General features: G+C 36.5%; 2 protein-coding genes across 3 annotated transcripts; one reads left to right on the top strand and one right to left on the bottom strand.

The window, feature by feature from the left end:
- The first annotated feature begins 757 nt into the window (after positions 1-757).
- On the top strand, positions 758-12265 carry ptafr (platelet-activating factor receptor). The gene is made up of 2 exons (XM_008399976.2): positions 758-902; positions 8622-12265. The coding sequence occupies exons 1-2, from the start codon at positions 900-902 to the stop codon at positions 9753-9755; spliced, it is 1137 nt and encodes a 378-aa protein (XP_008398198.1). The 5' UTR covers positions 758-899; the 3' UTR covers positions 9756-12265.
- A 1244-nt stretch (positions 12266-13509) lies between these two features.
- On the bottom strand, positions 13510-19262 carry LOC103458863 (uncharacterized). 2 transcript variants are annotated; one of them, XM_008399974.3, is made up of 6 exons: positions 19135-19262; positions 18991-19053; positions 17502-17804; positions 14164-14292; positions 14056-14086; positions 13510-13979 (listed from the first exon to the last, which is right to left on the bottom strand). In XM_008399974.3, exons 1-6 carry the CDS (start codon positions 19175-19177, stop codon positions 13853-13855), a joined length of 696 nt encoding a protein of 231 aa, XP_008398196.1. In that variant the 5' UTR covers positions 19178-19262; the 3' UTR covers positions 13510-13852. The 2 variants fall into 2 exon arrangements, with proteins under 2 accessions (XP_008398196.1, XP_008398197.1); XM_008399975.3 differs by lacking the exon at positions 17502-17804.
- Positions 19263-20550: the final 1288 nt, after the last annotated feature.

Genomic DNA, 20550 nt, shown 5'->3' on the forward strand with positions numbered 1-20550 from the left:
TGGTAAAAACTTAGTAATTTTAGCTAAACCATAGCAGATATTAAGAAAACAACGTGACTCGTATAAACCTTGAATGGAGTCCAGTTTACAGGAGGCAGCTTTCAAAAAAGTGCAGAAAATGTATTTTCAATTCACTTTAATGGAGCAGAATATTATTATTGAATCATGACAAATAATTTTTTATCAAGTTTTTTTTATTCTTTTTGCATGGAAAATCTTTTTGAAAGAAAGATTGTGATTTTTTGTGCCAATTATTTTAAGAATGTGACAATATTGTAAAAGGCTAAAAAAGGATAAAAATAGCAAAGAAGGCAAAAGTTAAAAAAGGCACAGAAGCAGCTATGATACCAATATATATAATGCTAATAAATAACTATTAAATAATCAAGAATAAAGATTATTTAAAAATAATAAAATAAATAAATGAAGAAAGAGAAATGTGAACACGATTGGCATTTTGTTTTTATATGAAGAATGTCACTACAAATTGAAACTTCTGCCGATTTTTTTTTTATATTTCAAAAGTAAAAAATCAGACAATCATTTGTTTCTGACCAGATATGCTGCTTGCATGCAGAAGTTTAGCATGATATTCTGACGGTTCTCCTGGTTTCTTTTCCTCAGCGGAAGAATAAATCCGTATCTCCGTGAAGGGGGGAAATCAAAACCAAGTGAAGATTTCCACTCTTGCAACAACCTGGGCATCTTCACAGTTTTATGAGGACTCGAGATCAGTTGCTTCATGTGGGGATTTCCTCCTTCTCAGAAAGTCTCGACTGCGTCTTTACGCTCACAGACGGACACACCCCCGACGCAGCTGGAGGAGCCGGTCCGGGCTGCAACGACTCACATTCGCGGAAAGGCGTCGGTGTCATCCAGAGAGAAAAAGAAGAAGCTTAATGGTAAGTAATGTTCTCGCCTTTCTTTGTGTCAGTATAAAAACAGTAGCATGTGGATCAACTAAATCCACATTAACTCAGATAAACAGAGAAATCTAAGCAGACGCGATAAAGTCGAGCTCTCCCATGTGTCATGTTTTTGAAAAATAGCATTTATTTGTAATGATTATTTTATTCATATGTATGCAGAAGTTTGAGGTCACGATGTTAATTTCTCAACGACCTGAAATGTCTTGAAACTGAAGCAACGAAGTTTGTCTGAACTTTTACTTTGGGAGTTTGGCGCTGAGAATAATAACTGAGCTTCACAGTTTTACCCCACAAATCAACCAAGTTATTGGTTTCAGCTCAGAACAGAAGCAATATCGGTCAAATATATTATCTAAAAATTAAGTAAACATCGCTGCTTGTTAAAGCAAACTATGGATTTATTGTAGCATAAAACCAGACACAGGGTGTCTCATACCATTTAAAAAATGTAAAGGATCAACTCAGGCATAAGATTATGACCACTGACAGGCAAAGAGAGAATAAAACATGAATCAAATGACTCAATTCTGACAGATTTGTTGGCAAAAGTCAGAACTGTGATTTTTTTTCTTTCAAAATTCACCACTAAATTATCACTGCAGTGTCTATAAAGGACCACACATTTGATCTCAGGTCTGAGATATGATTCAACTAATGACAGGTAATGCTTACATGTCACTGCATGTCAGGTTAGCCAAAAGAGAAGTTCAGACAGTTGAGAAAACACATGACTACTGTTGAGAAAAATTATTATTTTGAGTGTTTAACACAGTTTAAACCTTTTAGAACGAATTTCTTAAGTTTGAACAGGTTTGTGTTAGTGATTTAAAACCCGAAGAACTATTGCTGGGTTAAGTATTTAAAGTACAAAGGAGAATAGAGGATCTGCAAGAGAATTTCGGCTCAGACCCCTGGGGTCTTATCATTAAAGACAGGAGGTCATAAATTAACATATGCAGGAAGGTGGAGGACATTATCACTTGAATTACTCTGAGAAAGGGAACTTTGGTCGGTTCACGTAACCAGGATGAGAAGTCTTCCAAAACTAACATCTGACATGGTGAAAAAAACTGAATATAACATAAAATGTTTTGTTTAGTATTAGAAAATACTTAGGTTTATGGTGAATGAATGTCTTAATTCTTATTTGTTTCTAATTCCTAATTAGAAACAGGAATTGTACTTCATTATTTTCTGTTTATTATCTATTGCTTTTGGTTTGATAATAGGACTAAACTTTGGAGATGCTGAGTGCAGAAGAACGAATTGGGTTTTTGGAGAACTTTTCATTGAATTAAAATATAGTATTAAAGGTTTGTTCCTGGCAGAGCAGAAGAGAAACCAGAATTTCACAGCTACCTGTGAGGTTCCTGCATCTGTTTCTTTTTGCCCAGATGGCTGTAGAGCCACAGGAGGCCGGATAGTGTTAAGAAAATAAATTTAAAATAAGTTAGTTTTAGAATTTATCATGACTTGATTGAAATACCATAATTATAGTTTTAAAATTTATAACATATTCTGACCTATTGATATATTTTACTGTAGTTAAAGCAGATTGTTTGCCAAGATCTTCTGATCTGCTCTTTGTCTGTCGGGGAAATAATCAGTAGGAAGTTCTAGCTTTTCACACTGATTTGTGAAAAGCCATAAACCACCATGAATTCGGAGAGTCTGCTTCTACCTTATTTAACAAAAGGTGTTTGATCTTGTGACCAAACTGCGGGACTTTTTCTAAATTCAAAAGGGCCAGAGATGTCTTCCAATTGGTCAAGTAGAGATATGCCTTATTTGAATACATTAAAGAGGTAAACACACCTACAGATATAAAAGTTTGTGCACAAGGGAAACAATTCAGAAAAAAGCTGATTTATTTTACTTCTGCACCAGCTCTTTCTCCAAGGACGTCCTTGATATTTCTTTGTCTTCTTGTCTCAGGTAACAATGTTTGTATCTGTGTTTCTTCAGTTTCCTGTACTATCTTATATTTTCTTCTGATTGGATTAAATTCTGTAATTCTGTGACGTCAACACGCAATGTTGTGTTTTTGTCCCCGCACGTGGCCACGCGAGAGAACCCGGGATCAAAAGGAAGTATCAGAGCCAGAGTTTTGCTAAATTTACCAGTAATATAAAAATTCTTCCTTAACACTACCTTTTGCAAAAAATAAGGAAAAAGATGCATTAAGTTAAAGACTCGAGTGACTCCACCACACCTGCAGGACTAAGTGGTTAAAGTTTCCTCTTTAACACTGAGGCACATGCTAAACGCTAAAGCATGCCTGTAGTGAAGCATGGTGGTGGCTTTGTGATGCTCTGGAGCTGCCTTTCTTCTTCTGGCGCTGGAATATTGCAGCCAAGATGTATTCAACCATCACAGTGGGAAAATATCCTGCTCTCTGGGAGGAAGCTGAAGCCGGGGAATTACTGGACCTTCAAACAGGACAGTGATTTCAGTGACTGCTCTTAGTACTGAAGAGGTTAAATCATTTTTGAGACTATAGTAGCGGTTAAAAGTGACATTTAGCATTTAATTTGTAGGAACTACTTTTACATACTATAAGTAGGCAGCAAAGGAACATTATGTCCTCAAAATTGATAGAAACAGGAAGATGTGGGCTGTATTTAGGTCTCTGGTCACTCTAATTCTGTTTCTGATTTCTCATTGACATAGATTTAAACTTTAGGTGTGGTTTGCCTATATTTAGCAGTTTAGCTAAGGCATTTCTTTGGCCAAGAACTCATGTCAGAGTGTTGAATCTCTTGATCCAGCTACTGAAGATTGTCTACTTTACTTTCCCTCTGCATTGTCTGTAACTAGTGGACAGCATTTTAACAAACGGTCCAGTTTTAAAGGTGCATTCAGGAAATATACACAGGGTTTTAAAAAGTAATCTTAAATATTCCCAGATTTTATACGTCTTAGCTATCGCTTGTAATGTGCAGTCATTTATTTATCATCTTTTTCATCAATAAGTGATATCTACTTGTTTTGCGGTTTTTGATGGGTAATTGAGGTTTTATTGTGCTTTGACAAAACTACAAATCCCATGATGCAGAAAACTAATAAGCTCCATCAAATTTATGTCCAGACATCACAGCTTTCCTGCAAACCAACAGAAAAAACAATGGGCCTGAAACTGAATGAAATCTGTCAATAAGATCTGTTTTTGATCATGATCATCTCTACTTCCAGCTATTTAAAGATAGATTGAACCAGAAGTTAGACAAAACTTATCACTATTACATTCTACTTAACCCATTTGTTGTTTTAAAATGTTCTATTGACGTTAATATGTTAAAATCTTACAGTTTATTTTGTTCAAAAGCTTTGAAAACCAAAATTTATAAATCTGAAGTGCTATTTTTATGAACTGGTGTCCCACAGGGCTCTATACTGGGTCAAATTCTCTTTATTTTCTACAGTAACAACTTGCCTTCTGTCTATGGACGTAAAATTTCAGTCTACACTGTAAAACATTTGAAGGTGGTTTAACTTGGAAATGAAAGCCAACTAGAAAATAGTTTGTTTTAACTCAGAAATTGAAGTTCATTAAGTAGATTTAACAACAAGAGACAAGTTGTCTAAACATTGCTTTTGCTGTTTATTATTCTTGAATTGTGAGTTTTAACTTAACCATATAATTATTTCACAATATGCAAGAAAAGACTGTCCTCACCGAAGAGCCAAATTCTTCTACTATTTTTACTCAGATTATCACGTTAAAATAACGACTTATTTTACTTTAGAATCATTTAAATTCTTGTTTCAAATTGCAGTAACAAAATTTCTGATCTGATAATGAATTTTATTAAACGTCACAATGAATTCAGCTAAAAAACATTTAGTCAGAACAGGACATAGAAATAAACAATAATAAAACACAGATCAATGTAACACACTTCCATCTCAGGATACAGAAACATGCCGCTAAGCATTCTGGGATATAGTTCCCACTCCTGTCTTTTTCTTTTTTCAGTTTTCTTTAAGTGCTGACATAAAAACTCTAGTTTATTCAACTAAAATTAATAAAAACCTAACACAATTTGCTACTAAGGTAGATTTCATGTCTTTCAGTCCCAACATTTATCCAGTAAGTTTTAAAAATGGAGTCACTGCGAGTTTAAACCTTTTCTTACGGTAAAACGCTGAGTTTACAGTGAGTCAACAGTGAGTAAACAGTGACTAACTTATGAAATTATGATGTCGACCCAGCAGAGATGAACTCATCCAACTTGGTGGTTTCCAAGTAAGTCTGACTAATCAGGTGACGAATGGGGAAAAAATGGAAAATGCAGATTAATACAATGTTACCACTGAATTCTTCTTGTTGTTCAGAGAGTGAGCTGATTTCACAAGGAAGAACATAACTATCAACACATCATTATATAAGTTTGATGTCATTTCGAAATTATGCATGTATTGTGCAATGGCTCCAAAAGACCCTACAAAGTTATTTAGAAATGTTTAACACATTTATTTTGTAAAAGGGAAAAAAAACTTTGTAGATTTTATTTGTTTATTTTTGCTAACATTTTCTCACAGTCAGCTGCACTGAAAAAAACAATCAATTTGATCAACTCAGTTTAATTGATGGCAGATTTTTCATCCTATAAATTGATGATAGTTGAACCAACTACACAAACATCTAGACAATGTAATTTAACTGAGTCAGTTAAGCATTTTTTAAAAATATATATTTTAAAAGAAAAAAAAGTGAATAATTATGGTGCGAGTATATATAAAGTAATTCAGTAATTCTGTTTTTTTAATCAACATCCATGTCATGTGGTCAAAATAGCCTTAAAATGCTTAGGAAAAAAATTGCTTTCTGATATTTAAAACTAACCTCAGTTGTAAAAAGAGCATACATTCAGACAAAACTGAAAATAAGTCTTTATACTGAATTATATTTCTTGGTGTTGTCCGTAATATGCCTCCGTGGGATGAATAAATCTGACTGAGATGATTAAATACATTTATTAAGTAATCCAAGTACAAGCCCAAAATTTAAAGATTAAGTGAGTCAAAAATTAGAGTCGGTGTATATTTTATATCTTTAGCTGCATTTTTAAAATCTGATTATAATAGTTGGTGTATATTTATGCAATATATCATTGCTAAAATATGATTATAAGTAAATAATGATAATCTGTCATAACCAATACAGTTCACAACAAAAGTATGAATAATTAACATTCTCTGGTAGAGTTTCTGAGGTGGGAAAAGACAAACTGCAATTTTCACATGAAATTGAGAAATAATGGTGGCTTCAGAGAACAGTGTCAAAGAACATGTCACGTCATCTTACGGAAATAATTCTAGCTTGTTATTTTACACACTTCATTTCTCAGAATGCTTGTTTGGAACAATCTCCTGAAACTTTTAATAACTTCTTAATGTTTTTACTGAAACAGTCGCCAACAGACGATAACAACGAACCATGATAGAATAAAAAAGTTTCATTTTATAGTTTACATTCTTTGGAAAATGTTGGAAAATGTTCAGGCCCAACTGCACATTAGCAAAACCCAGAATCTGAACTTAGCAGAAATAAAAATAATAATTATTGGAGATCAGATAACCGGAGGGTAAGCTAATGCATCGTGGCATCCGGCTTTCTTCTCAATTAATGGAGGCTAACAGCCAGATTCATCTAATTACAAGAAATTAGATGATTTTCACTTAGTGGTAAAAAACGCTTTTCAACAAATTACCATTTTTTCTGAACGCCACAACCACTTGGAGGTTTTAATGCTTCCTCTTGTAATTCTGTTTTAGTGCTTCGTCTTGTAATAATTTGATTTCTGGTCTTCTGGTTTGAATTCCTTACAGGTTTGATCATAAATATTGGTTGAGATCAGGGAAGCATGCTACTACGATCCTACACAGTAAAAATGCCAGTGTTGAATTAACACCCAAAAGGTTTATATGTGTCCAAGTCAGCAGGTGTTACAGAAACACTTCTGAAAGTGTTAAAAGATGGACACCCATTTTTTTTTGTTAAATTAACATTGGTCTATAATACTGAAATGGGTTTAAGAAAAGTTAAACTTTCCATTTTTGTGTATTGCTTTGAATATTTTCCACTGGATTTGATTGATATTGACACCTTGTGGGGTCAATTATTTACTTTTTTAACACCGCATTGTGTTTTGTGATCAACACTACACTGTTGTTACTTTTAATGTATTTTAACACTAACACCGTTGTAATGTTAATGCGACACTCTGTATTGTTGAATTTAACACCAGCTGACTTGGACACATATAGACACTTTTGGGTGTTAATTCAACACTGGCATTTTTACTGTGTACATTTCTTTGACTGCATCAACTTCTTCTTTTCTTTCCCATGATTTCATTTTCATGTTACTTGTGGTGTGCTTCAAGAGCAAACAGACAAATCAAAATATGTGACTTGCATGCGGAATATGAGTGCAGGACAATTTAAATACGACATCCAATCAAATATCTCTTGTAGAACAAATCTCTTGCAACAACTTTTGCGATTTGATGCATCGCTTTTGTCCGACTTTAACTCTTAGATAATCTTGGTTTATATGGTTTGGTTTATACAGCAAATGTGACAAAATAATGTTTCTGCTGGTGAATATTCAGCAGCTGCCTCATCCTGTTTTGGGGCATCGGTGAGAGTTTGTGGTGCAAACTCTCAGAAATAATAAAGAAGTTGTGTTAAAGGAAAAATGTTATTAACGACAGTCACCTCTAAGATGTTCTTTGAAGTTCAGTTCTAGTAAGATTGAAAAGATTAAATGAAGCAAAGTGCACAGTCAGACAGGAAGGTGTGAAGCAAAATGTGTTTCCTTTGTGTGGTTTGCTGAGTAAAAGTACAAAGAAACAAAGTCTGCAACCTGTCAGTGATGATAAGTGACCAACATGTTGTACGTAAAAGCCTTTCTCTGGAATTTAAAAAGAAGATCAGTTTCATTATGTATCATTTTTTAATTCATCCAGTCCACCACTGCATTCAGACAGACTGAGTTTGTAGCTGTGACAAACTCAAAAATATTATTTTCTATAAAAACAGCCACGGCTAACGTAATTTAAAAAAAAATCAAGACTCAAAGTATTCACATTTCAAGTGAAATGAGTTGATTAGTGGTGCAAATCACTATTAAATTCAAGATTTTAAGTTAAGTTTATTATGTTAACATTAATAAAGCACACAAATATATGCTTAGATGAAGACAAAAACTGAAAAGAAATTAGCAACAGAAATGTTCAAAATGCTAATTATAAATCTAATTATTTATAATTAGCATTTTATAATGCTAATTATGATTATGATTCAACCTAAGAAATTAGGTTGAATCATAATAAAAATAACAAAAGGTTAGAAAGTGAGTAAAATAAGGAAGCAAATGTAAAATTATATATTTGTTTCAAACAGAGGTTTTAATCTATTAGAGCCCATCTGCCTAATCGAACAGCTGCTGTTTCATCTCTGGATCGTTAGAGTTGACCTCTGGCTCCTTTTATTTGCACGGCTCTGACTAATAACCAGAAAGTCACTTTCCTCACTGTCCTATCAACTTTTTTAGAATGTGCTGACTTACTTAACTTTCACATCCTGAGAAAAACCTCAAAATAACTCTCGAACCCAGTTGCTCTCTTCCTGTCTTGTCGTTGAACTGCTTCTAACACTATTCATGTGTTACTTTCTCTCCCTCAGGTAGAAACGATGGGTGCAGACGCCAGCTCCACCTTTCTGGACTCGGAGTTTCGCTACGTGCTCTTCCCAGTTGTGTACAGCATCATCTTTGTTGTGGGCTTCTTCGCCAATCTTTACGTGCTGTTCGTCCTGCGGTGTCTCCGTGAAGCAAAGGCCATGGGAGAAATACGCATCTACATGACCAACCTGACCATCGCTGACCTCCTGTTTGTTTGTGCGCTGCCCTTCTGGATTGGGTACTACAGGCGTAAGGGGGATTGGGTCTTCCAGGATTTCATGTGCCAGCTGGCAGGATCGTTATTTTTCATCAACAACTATGGCACCATCCTGTTCCTCGGAGCGATCAGTCTCAACCGGTACTGGGCGGTCGCTCAGCCTCTGGACGCAGCCTCGTCAGACCACAGGCGCCGTGGGATCATCGTATGTGTCGTAATCTGGGTGTTTACCATTTCATTGTCCATCCCCTTCTTCATAGGACCAGGTACCAACGATGACGGAAACGTAACTCGATGCTTCGAAGCGTACCACAATCAAACGGAGCATGAAAAGATTAAAGTGGCAATTACGCATTTCTTAATAATTGCGATGTTTTTTGTTGTGTTTTTTCTTGTTGTGGTGTGCAATTTCCTGATTGCCCGAAACTTGCTTTCTCAGAGTATGCCTCAGTCAGATGCTTTCTCTGACACAATCAAGTCCAACAGGACGTTTACGTCTACGTTTAAAAGGCCCAATAAGGCCAGAGGTGTGAAGAGGAGGGCTCTCCAGCTGCTCCTGGCGGTGGTGGGGGTGTTCGTGTTGTGCTTTATGCCCCACCACGTCGTCCAGGGCCCCTGGGTGCTGGCTGTGCTGAATATAAAGGAGGGCTGGGGTCATGTAAACTGGAGCCAGGACACACGGCAGGCACTCAACGACGCCCATCAGATCACTTTGCTTCTGATGGGCTTCAACTGTATTCTGGATCCTGTGGTGTATTTCTTTGCCACAAGGAAGTTCAGGACGTTCATTGTGCAGCACATCAAAAAGTTATCAAGAGGAGAGGCTTGCTCCCACTCAGAGAACATCCAAGTATCCATGGACAGCAGGAACCACAGCCAGAGACTTCAGAGTATCCACCCACAGCCGGATGAGGAATAACTCAATGACAGACTCAAGAACACTTGAGAACAGGTGTCTTTATTGGGACATGTCACATACTGAACAGGACTACTGATTCTTTTACCTTTCTGTTTTGGTATTAGCTAGTCATCTTTTAGCAAACATTGTCTGCATCCAACAGCATTACTCAACTCAGTCGGTTAGTTTGGGGGGGAAAACTGCAGTTATTTGCGTTTTGCTGGTTTGTTGCCATGGTTCTAACACACCTGCGTAGCTCTGCGCAGCAGCAGCAGGTCTCCTTCGCTGCCGCACAGGTGTAAACCCAGAGCGAGCGTCTTGGCACTAATGTTGCGTTTAAAGGCGGCTCGGAAAAACAGGTTGCGATGCGTAAATAACGGTTAGACAGTTTTAACTGCTAAAAAAAGTGACAGAGGAAACAGATATGGGAAGTGCAGAAGCTCCTACTGTATCAAATCGATAAGGGATTAACAGAGAGTCGGCTACTTTAAGGTAAAAACAGCAAAGAGCTTCCAGTCCGGGGGGGCACGGCTGACTCTGTGGGAGGGCAATGCCCCCCGATGCCCACCCATGCCGCCGGGCCTGCTTCACACCAGGATTCATTTGACCAAATACCACATCTGCTTTTCTAATTCTTTTGTAATTTTCCATATATATTTTTTAAAATTTTCATATGTTTGTTTTGCCTCTGCCTTGTGTCTTCTCATACTTTGGTGCAACACAAACTGTTACTGTTACTTCTCTGCCAGGCAGTGCATCTTGGCCCATGTTTGAGTTTGCTAAATGTATGACTGCAGTCCTTTAAAACAAGCCGTAAAGCAACAATCAGATAACAGAAAAATGCTCCTGGAATGTAATAAGCTGTTTATTAATTACTTTGATTTAGACTTGTCTATCAACATATCTGATCTCTCTTTTATTTTATTGTACCATTTGTTCTTGCAACAAGCTGCAGCTGCAGTGAGTGAACTTCCACTGAAATGCTCCAACCTTGAACCTTGAGCGCTTCCTGTTGCCAAAAAACTGCACAATTAAGGTTTTCTGTGATTTTCTACTTCATTATTTAAGTTGATAGTGTAGTTCTGGTTTTGCTATATCTTTTAAAAGTATTGAAACTCCTTGAGTTTGTTGTATTATTATCACAAGATGTAATGTATTTTATAGGAAAGCAGATTGTAAAGATTCTTTTTGATTTCAGTGGTAATAGTTTGTAGCAGCAGCTTTCACTCCAACTAGAAAAATTGCTTCTTGCGAAACAGCCATGAGAATGAAAGCACCTGAACTCAGAAAACCCTAAAACATATGGCAATGATGCTTACATTCCCTTAAACCAGATGCCTGTGGCTACGTTTTGATGCGTAATTTATTTCTGTAGAGTGTAATTTGTAAGAACAGCAGCACTGTGTGTGTGTGATAAATCTGCCAAATTTGAGAAAGCGACAGCACTGTGGCAGTTGAAGAATTCAGTCAAGAACAGTCAAAAACGTGCGTAAAACTTAAATCACGGTTTTTAGAAAAACCGTGAAATGTATGAAAAGGCTGAAGCCTTTGAAGATAGCTGAATGCCTTGTGACTTGTTTAAAAGTTAAATGGAGTTTCTAGGTTGATGTAAGCAGAAGTAGTGAGCTGTCAAACAGCACAAAGTCTTTGCTGAGTTTTATGGAATTCCAATGAATTTTGATGCTTTTCATTGGAGCCAAAATTTGCAAAAGAGTTTAAAATTTTCAGAAAATATAAATGTTGAAATTACCAAAAGATATAGCAGAATGCATCCTCATTTGATTTTTAGCTGTACCAGCTTCGAGAATCTAGAGACTGAGATTTTGTGCCATTTTCATAATTATTAATCATCAATGATATTGGAAGGAGACCATCTGTGGACTTTGACTAGACCATTATACCACTTAATATGCTTTGATCTAAACTCTGTCTGTATGTTTAGTGTCATATTTAATTTCCTTTTGGATTAATAAAGTGTTTTTGAATTTGAATACGGTGAATCTTCCCTTCCCTCTCCTGCATTTTGCAGCCCCAGCAGGTTGTTTTTGCCCTGTATTTACCCCCATCTTCTGGCCATTTCTATCCCCTCAGCATGATGCTGCCACCACCACGTTTTGCTTTGGGTGTGCTCAGTTTAGGTGGACCAACATATCTTGGTGTGGCATACTCTTAACCTAATCTTGGTTTAAATTTCTCCACAACTTCCTCCTTGAGCTGACTGTGGTTCCTTGGTCTTCCTGATCCTGTTTGGTCACAAATGTTCTCACAGAACAGCTGGACCTTCTATTAAATTACACTCAGATGGACTTTATTTATTGTACAATGACTTTTGAAGCGTGAATTAAGGCATGCTGTATGCTTCAGTTTGTCTCTAAGTATTTTGAAACCATGTCTCATTTCCTATCTGCCTGTGCTATATATGTTCTGTGGCTTTAATGTGAAAACATGTGAAATAGTTCAACGGCTAAAAACATGTTTGTAAGAGATTGTACATTGATAATATGCTAATAAAACTATGCAAATTAACATCACACATGTTGTATTTAGTTGCTGCATTCTGCAGTATTTCTGTTCTTCCTGAGAAAGCAGAAGTTTTATAAATAGAAGGACATAAAAAAAATACATTTCTAAGAAAAACTAAGAGCCCACTGCACTGAGCCGCATTGAAAACCTTATTCCACCAAATATCTGAACTCTTCCTGAGTTAAAACATTAGGATTGTTGTCTCTAATGAATATGAACTTGTTTTCTTTGCATTATTTGACATCTGAAAGCAATGCATCTTTTTCGTTATTTTGACCATTTCTCATTTTCTGCAAATGAACACAAAATTTTTCAGTTGAATTTTGGAGACATGTTGTCAGTACTTCATAGAATAAAACAAAAAACAAAAAAAGGGATCATTTTACTCAGAGAAACTGGTCATTTTAAAGTGGTCTCTTAATTTTTCCAGAGCTGTATAAGCATTTTTATAACTTTTATTTTAGATAACCATGTAAATCTTCATGAAAGGTTTTTTAAATCTTGACACTCTTGTCATGGAAAAACAGGATTAGCGCAAAGTGTCTTGATATGACTTGCTATGTTTCTGGTCTTTTCCCCAGCCTCTCTTTCTTTCTATTATTATATTTTACTTTATTATTAATTTTATTTTATTATTTTAACCTCTGATCTTACCTGAGGCAAGTGAATACGGTACGCTGCCTCCTCTGGAAAGCTTCACATGGTGCTTATTGTGGTTTGCATGAGTCTCAAAGCCTTTGACATCCATTCCCTAACCATAGAATGTTTCTTACTTGTTCTTGAATGTTTTTAGCCTGGGGTAAGATGCGTTGCATCATGCTCCATTCAAACAAAGAAATCTCATCTACTTTTTTAACATTGATTCATTTTGGTTTATATTTTTTTTCTTGAAGGGGATGCATTATCCAAAATTCACATTTTGCACATTTTTGTAGTTTCTTTTAGGTTTCTACTGTTTGGAGAAAAACAACTTTTGGAAATAAGTTAAAGTTTTTTGGTATCAATAAAATGAACATCCTGATTATTAAATCACAATCGGTGTTTACTTCCTCGTTGCTTAGCAACCCCACATGGAGCTCCGGCTGGTTTCACTGCTGAAATCTGATTGTAAACGGATGATTGTAAATACTACACACTGTGGCACCACTTAGCCCTATTTAAGTCCGTGAAATAGTAGTACTTAAAGGTTTGTGCAGTGTTTTTCTGGCCCAAATCCCAAAAGATAGTGGAACTTAAAAAAAAACTTACATTAACCTAAAACTTAAAAAAAAAAAAAACTTTGTGTAATGTGCCATTTTGCAATATTTAGAGCTAAATTAAAGATATTTCTTAAACAAGTAAAACACAGAAAGATAGTTTGAAGATAACTGCAAAGCTTACAAATAAGGAATAAAGAAAAAAAAAAATCACAAAAACATTTTTGACAACTTGGGCAGAGACCACAGAAGGCTTTCACCACGTTGACATTGCGAAAAAATGCGCAAAAGTAGATTAAATCTGACTGAAACCATAAAACACGGAAGTTCAGACAGCATTGCAGAGATGACCATAGCAACCAAACAATTATTTGACTCCACACCCACTCATGTCATCATTTATGACAGAGTGGAGTAGAAATCGTCCCTTGTGAGGTTGGCAGGGTTGAGGTCAGTGTAGGGTTGAGCATTGCTTGTATAGTTCATGTAGACATCAACATCAGCGTCACTCGTCTGTGGCAGATTCCTGCAGAAAGAACATTTTTGATTAATCTTGTCATATTGCACATTTTTACCAAGAGAGATTCAAGAATGAAACTCACTTTGGGATCACTTCAGATGGCGGCGGGACGTCTAATAGAAAACAAATAAATTTTAAAGATTCACAAAAGCTTTAAATAAGAATTTGACTCAACCAGATTTATCTTTACCTTTCTTTGGAGCGTCCAAAGTGCTTAGTTTGTTGCCAGATCTTTCCCAAAAGAACCAACCCATACCGGCAATGATGCCAATCAAGATCAAGATAGTAAAGGCAAAGGCGGCTTTTCCTAACTTCTCTCCTAGGGAAACAAGATGGGGAAACAGATTGTCAACAGAGACAAAAAACTTCAAGTTTTAATGGAACAACAGACAAGAAAACAGACAATACGGTTATTGTATGGTCCAGTTTTGAAGATTTTTCAGTCTGGTTCAGTTGTTAGTTTATTATCTAAACTTAAGGAAGATTTGGTAGATTTTATAATGCAGAAGGTTTAACTTGATAACTTGAGCAAAAGTTAGTTCAGCTCAGTTATTCAGTTCATATGATGAAACTCAAACATAGTAACATAAAGATTTGCACTGATTGCAGTTTTCTGGCAGATCACCGACCTGTCAATTTAAATTTTGGTCAATAAAGATTTTTTTTTTAAATAACTGGTGGGCTGCACAGTGGTGCAGTTGGTAGCACTGTTGCATTGCAGCAAGAAGGTTCTGGGTTTGATTCCTGGCCCGGAGTCTTTTTGCATGGAGTTTGCATGTAATAAGTTGTGATTCCCTGTTAAAAATGTTTCCAGATAAAGAGTAAAATGCTTTCAACAGGCACATGCAGAGGGTGGAGCTGGTGGTGCTTGAGCACCTGCCCTTTTTGCTCCTTGCCCCAAAGTGCCCTTTTGGTCAATTTTTTTTATTTTGTATTATTATTTCCTAAGGCCTCTTCTGACACAAAAAACATGTGCTAAAATTCTGTGCTTTTTTGTTTCTTTTTTGTGCAACATAATAAGCCGGTCACCTTGTTACCTTTGACCTTTTGCACGTGACGCATGACGCAGTTGCCTCTCGCGCAGTGAGATAAGGAAGCTAACTGGAGCTCAACGTAGAGAACGTTCCAGATCACATAACAGTTTTTGGTGAATTATAAAATAAATAAAAAAAACGTCTTTGGTGAATAAAGTGGAGTAGACTTGCTACTTGTCAGACGACAGAAACATTGAAGTATCGTTACTGCTTCAGCACGAAGTAGCCTCCTGTTGTCCTCATTTTCTGTGTATAGGGAAAACACATACAAATCTCCGTCATTTTGACCCGAGGACAACAGGAGGGTTAAGCAGAGAGGTAATGAAATACAACAGACACTGACAGGCCTCTGCCTTTCTCTGAAGAACTACTGAGCGGGAGGAGACAGACAGCCAGGTGAGGAGAAACTGTTCTTATCTATCGATTCAGTGTTTCTATCATACAGATATTAGGCTGTTGTTGATGACCCTGATAGATTCAGGGTTTAGATTCAGTCGTTAATCGTTAGACTGATAGATTCAGTCGTTAGCTGATGGCTAACGACTTTGCTAGCAAAGCTAAATGACTAAAAGCTTCTTCCCTGTATCGTTAATGATAGCCGCCATTCTTTAGTATTTATTATGCAATAAGGGCACATCGCCCGTCCAAAACCGATCATCTCCATAATGGATATATGTCCAATCTTCTAATTTCCTTTGCTACATAATGTACATTTCATTTATTCTGGCGTTGGGTAAATGTATCTTGAAGGAGAATAACGCTTAAATAAAAGTCCAACAAGGATATTTATTTAGAATTAAAAATAACTCACCCTGAATTACCATGATAGATATAATGAATGTAATAAAAGTGAACTTAATGAACGGGAAAAAAACTCAACTCAGACTTTAAGTTTAGGGTCTGGTTTGCAGAGTATGAAGTTAAATTTGTTTCCCAATTATTCAATGGAAGAAAAAAAAACTAACCTCAGTTAAGTAAAATAAAATTGTAATCAAAACTTTTGGAATTGTAATGATTCCTTTTAAAAAAAAAAGTTTTGTTTAAAAGACTTTTTTAAAATTAAATAACTAATTTTTTACCAAACATAAACATTTATTTGCACACATCAGAAATCTTTTGTTGTGTTGTGAAAACTCAGTAGGCTTTTCTCATGGTGACATGCATTAACAATTCAATTTTTGCTTTTGTTTTTTTCGTTTTTTGCAGTTCCACGTTAAAGTTTGATGCAGCTCTGCTTTCCTGAATCGACCGTCTTCATCGCCACTGCAGGTATAGCAAACAGGCAGATCTTTGTTTTATAGATTACAGTCCACTAAAAGGTTGCATTGTGCCCTTGTTTATATTTTTATTAGTGTAATTCAGTAAAGACAAAATATGTCTGGTGGTCCAGCTCTGATTTACATATCTTGCTAAATTGCGGGTTTGAATATTGCAAAACTTTCCTATAACAAAATAGACATGCAGAAAGAAATTACTAATAAAATATCTTACATAGGCATAGTGTTATGCTCTATATGGGGATGTTCCTTAGCTTTGATTGCATATGTCACATTTTTGTAATTTATCATTGTTTATTAAACTCTGAAAGTTGAGTGGCTTTGTTACTATTCTGTCCTAGAATGCGGTTAGATGTGCCCTTTTTTAGTTTTTGAGCACCTGCCCCTTTAGTGGCCTCTGCACGGGCCTGGCTTTCAAGATGGGTGACATCCTCTGTAAATGTCAAACGCAGCTTTCTTGAAGAGTTTCCCCATATGGAATGCATTTTCCTATGCTTGTTTTTGCTCTTGAATTATCACTATGACGACACGCCTGTGCTTAGAAGTGAATAAATATTGAAGAGTTGCAAGACCCCGTTGGCGTTAGCTCGTCTGACGCAGCTCAGTCTGACAGGCTTCTCCCCTTGCTGCAGACAGGCTTTTGTGTCCTTGTGGTCATTTCAGAGTTTATTTGAAGAATAAACCTAACACCAGCACTGCTAGGGACAAGGGTGTACAGAAGATGGGTGAAAAATAACTGGCAATTATTAAAGTCCTAATAAACACATCTAATTTTCCTGCAAAACATTGAACAAAGTTGCTAAATTGGCCACAGAGGGGTGACTACTGCAGACTTGATGTGGTAGGCGAATCTGTCTGTCAACCCTCTGGCATGGCAGAGCTAAAGTGGACAGTGTGGCAGTAAATGATATTGGTGGATTAGATATAAGCTTTGGCCAATAACTGATAAATCAAAATAAGAATAATCAGGGCCAATTGATTCTCACAAACTGCATTTTTTAAAAAATATTTCAGATATGGAAATCTTCAAATGTTTTCTGAAAATTTTGAGTTAATTTCCAGAGAATTGGTGAATCTATAAATAATGTTCTGGGGATAGGTGAGGTGTTCTCTACAGTTTAGAAATCTGACCCAACTGAGAATTTGTTCTGAAATGTATTGTCATCGTGTAAAAACAGGTAATAACAGAGAAAAGATTATTTAAGAAACCAACCGACCTGCTGTTGATATGGAGACGATGTACACGGTGTGATTCTGGCTCACGCGCTTCACATTCCCAATGCGGAGTTCACACCTGTACATCCCAGTTTGTTTGGGCTCGGTGAGGAGCAGTACCTGACCCGAACCCACATTTTCCCAGCTCTGATTTTGAAGTTGGTACCTGGACCAGATAATGTTTTGTGGTGGGATTATTGTTTGACAGTGTAGCTCGACTGTTAGACCTGCAGCAACTGGGTAGTCTGGTGTGGCCACAAGATGGAGGCAATCCAGTGGTATTGTTGTCGCTATTGTTGTTGGTGCTATGGTGGAAAGAGGCAGAAGAAGATAAGAAAAATAGAATATTTTCATAAAAAAATTGGAGCAAAGCAGGGTTTTATTTTGTTTGTCGCTTTTAGTTTTACTAAGCTCAGTTTAGAGATTCATGATCTGTCATAATCTTGTTTTACAATGAATATTTCACACATAAATGGTAACTGTACTGCATCATTTTCCTATATAAACTTTAAACAGCACAACTAGCGCTATGTTTAATTGTTTTTATTGGAAATATCAGACAAAATGAAGAGTCATTTTGGGTCTAGATCATGAGATTATGGTGACCAGTTGGGTTTTCTGTTTATAAACACTTTCCTCATATGCTTAAACAAACTGAAACAAATCTATGTTGTACGATCTTACTGAAAATGGAAATCTCAGAAAGAGATGTTGCTTTGGTTGTGCTTCGCGGTCAGATATGTAAGCTTGTACCACTGTGTGTCTGCTTGTAGCCATGTTCAGTGTCTGAGGCGCTAAACCCTGAGTTAGGAGGGCGAGACCAGCAGCAGCTCAAACAGCACATTCCTTAATGAGCTCAAAACAGGCAGAACTCATCAGAATTTTGTGTATTAAATGTAATTAACATGTTTTGTATAGCACACAGATTCATCTTAGCTTGTTCAAGGGAGCAAGGCAGACCTTAAATCATTTACTGATTTAATAAATTGATGCTTTATTACTTTTTTCTTGCACCTGGACAATGTTTGATTAACTTTTACTTTAATAGTTTGAGGCTTGGAGTGGTTTATCCAGCGTTAAACTGGTATCTGTTCACATTTTCAGTTATTGGTATTGTATCTAATCCAGGCTTGATTTGAAGCCTTGAGGGTTTTACATAATCCAGGTATTTAACTGCATGTTTTTTTTTTAGAAACCTCAACAATTAAGGACATTAATAAAAAATGTGTGTTGAAAGCACATCATTTTTAGAAATGACGTTTTCTCTCTTCAAAATTAAACTTTATTCCATGCCCAATTTTCCCCCCAAAAAACAGATTCCATATTTGTTCAGATTGTGTAGAAAACCTGCATTTTTTAATGAATGTGTCCATAAAAAGGGAACAATCTAGGCCTACAAATCTCTGCTGGTTTAAACCTCAGCTTTACCTTTTCAAAGCTACCGCTGTCTTTTAAATGAACTAAGAAAAAAGAAATCCAGGTGTGGATTACCTTCTGTCGAAGTTGTGCTCATCAGTTTTGTAGTTGTGGATGAATTAGTACTCACAAATTTCACTGCAAAGACATTTTAAGAGATTTTAAAAGGCATCAAAAAAACAGCTGCTCTCACTTTCAGCCTTGAGACATTTTACTTACCTGTGCTTGCACACAGGAAAAAAACAAGAAAGCAAAGAAACATGTTGTATGTGATGAATCTGCTCCTGTTACTTCTGTGTGTGATATGCAACGCTGATTTATTGTTCAACTCCAAACTCAGGAGGAAGTATGAGACATGGAAACTGTAGGAAGAGAAGTCTCAACTTCCCTTCATAAAAAATTTACAAAGCAATGCGATGATTGATCACACAAGCTTCCACAAAGGGAGGAAAAAAAAACAAAACTCGTATGCTCCGTTTTCCACAGCATGAGCACAGAAAGTCAGCAGAGGTTTTATAAAACGTGATTTCGTCGAGAAAAGTTTCTAACATTTAAAATCTGCCACTCAGTTATAACCTGCAGGAAGAACAGCGTTTTTTTCTTTTCTTCTTCTAACCAGCTTTTATTGGATTTTTTTTAAAACAAAGCTGGCAGGCAAGTCTATCAGAAACACAACACGTTTGGTCTCAGAGTTTCATATCTCCGACAGAAGTCTCCTTCAGGCTCAGCTTGAGATGGCGGCTCAGATTGTAGCAGGCAGATAGGCAGATTAGATCGCTGACCTGAGGGAGCCGCTCACTGGCTGCCAGGAGGAGCAACTGGATTTTAAACCGTTCTGCACAAAACAAAGAAACCTGCTTCAGAATATTCAGCAACCTTGTCTGACAGTCGGCATTTTAGTTTAGTATCTTCTCAACATCTGTCAAAGAGCTGTAAAAAGTTTTTGCCCCATTTTTTTTGCTGCCAAGTCACTTGAGTATTTCAGTTCGTCAGACTAGCTTTTATTTTAAACAGAGATCTCAGCCCTGCCTGGTTCAATGTGAAACATTAGTTTTAATTAATTGACGTTTTTTAAAAATTGAGTTCAGTATCACAAACCACACCTTAATCCCAGAAATCACTTAAAGGGGCAGTTTTATACATTTCCCAGGCACACAGAGTTATTTTGTAGCACAGTAAATTGAATATGTTACCTTCAATTGTAAAAAAATTGCTTAAAAGAAATTTGACTTAAATTTTGACGCCTTGAAATTGGACCCCTGTCTCTTTAAGAAGCTCCTGCTCTTTCTGATAATCTGCCTTCAACAACCGTTCTAAACAGCAATGCACTGAGAAGTAGTTCTCATAACGCACTCAGCAGATGTATAATTTCACCAGGTATTTACTAATTGATGCTGCCACTAGTCTGGAGGAACTGAGTAGAGGTTGGGGTGTATGTGGGGCAGAAACACAGCTGGGTTGCAGCTCTATGGAGGAAGTTTGTTGGCACTCCGAGTGGCTTCCACACTGTGGAAAACATGCATTCTTTGATGCATGTTGAAGACATGCATCATTTGATGCATGGCTTCAACATGCATCAAAGAATCAAAGCAACATCATGATATAACGCTCAAAAAAGTTTCTTATGTACTAACC

The sequence above is a fragment of the Poecilia reticulata genome, chromosome 22 (genome assembly GCF_904066995.2).
Source record: "Poecilia reticulata chromosome 22, P_reticulata-male-v2, whole genome shotgun sequence".
Classification (NCBI taxonomy): domain Eukaryota; kingdom Metazoa; phylum Chordata; class Actinopteri; order Cyprinodontiformes; family Poeciliidae; genus Poecilia; species Poecilia reticulata.

Bases quoted from the DNA above. Each gene is read 5' to 3' on its own strand.
- LOC103458863 (XM_008399974.3), bottom strand. From the start codon at position 19,177: ATGTTTCTTTGCTTTCTTGTTTTTTTCCTGTGTGCAAGCACAG. The intron at 19,054-19,134 runs GTAAGTAAAATG...ATGTCTTTGCAG, and splicing joins TTTCCTGTGTGCAAGCACAG to TGAAATTTGTGAGTACTAAT. The intron at 14,293-17,501 runs GTCGGTTGGTTT...TTGTTTCCCTAG, and splicing joins CGTCTCCATATCAACAGCAG to GAGAGAAGTTAGGAAAAGCC.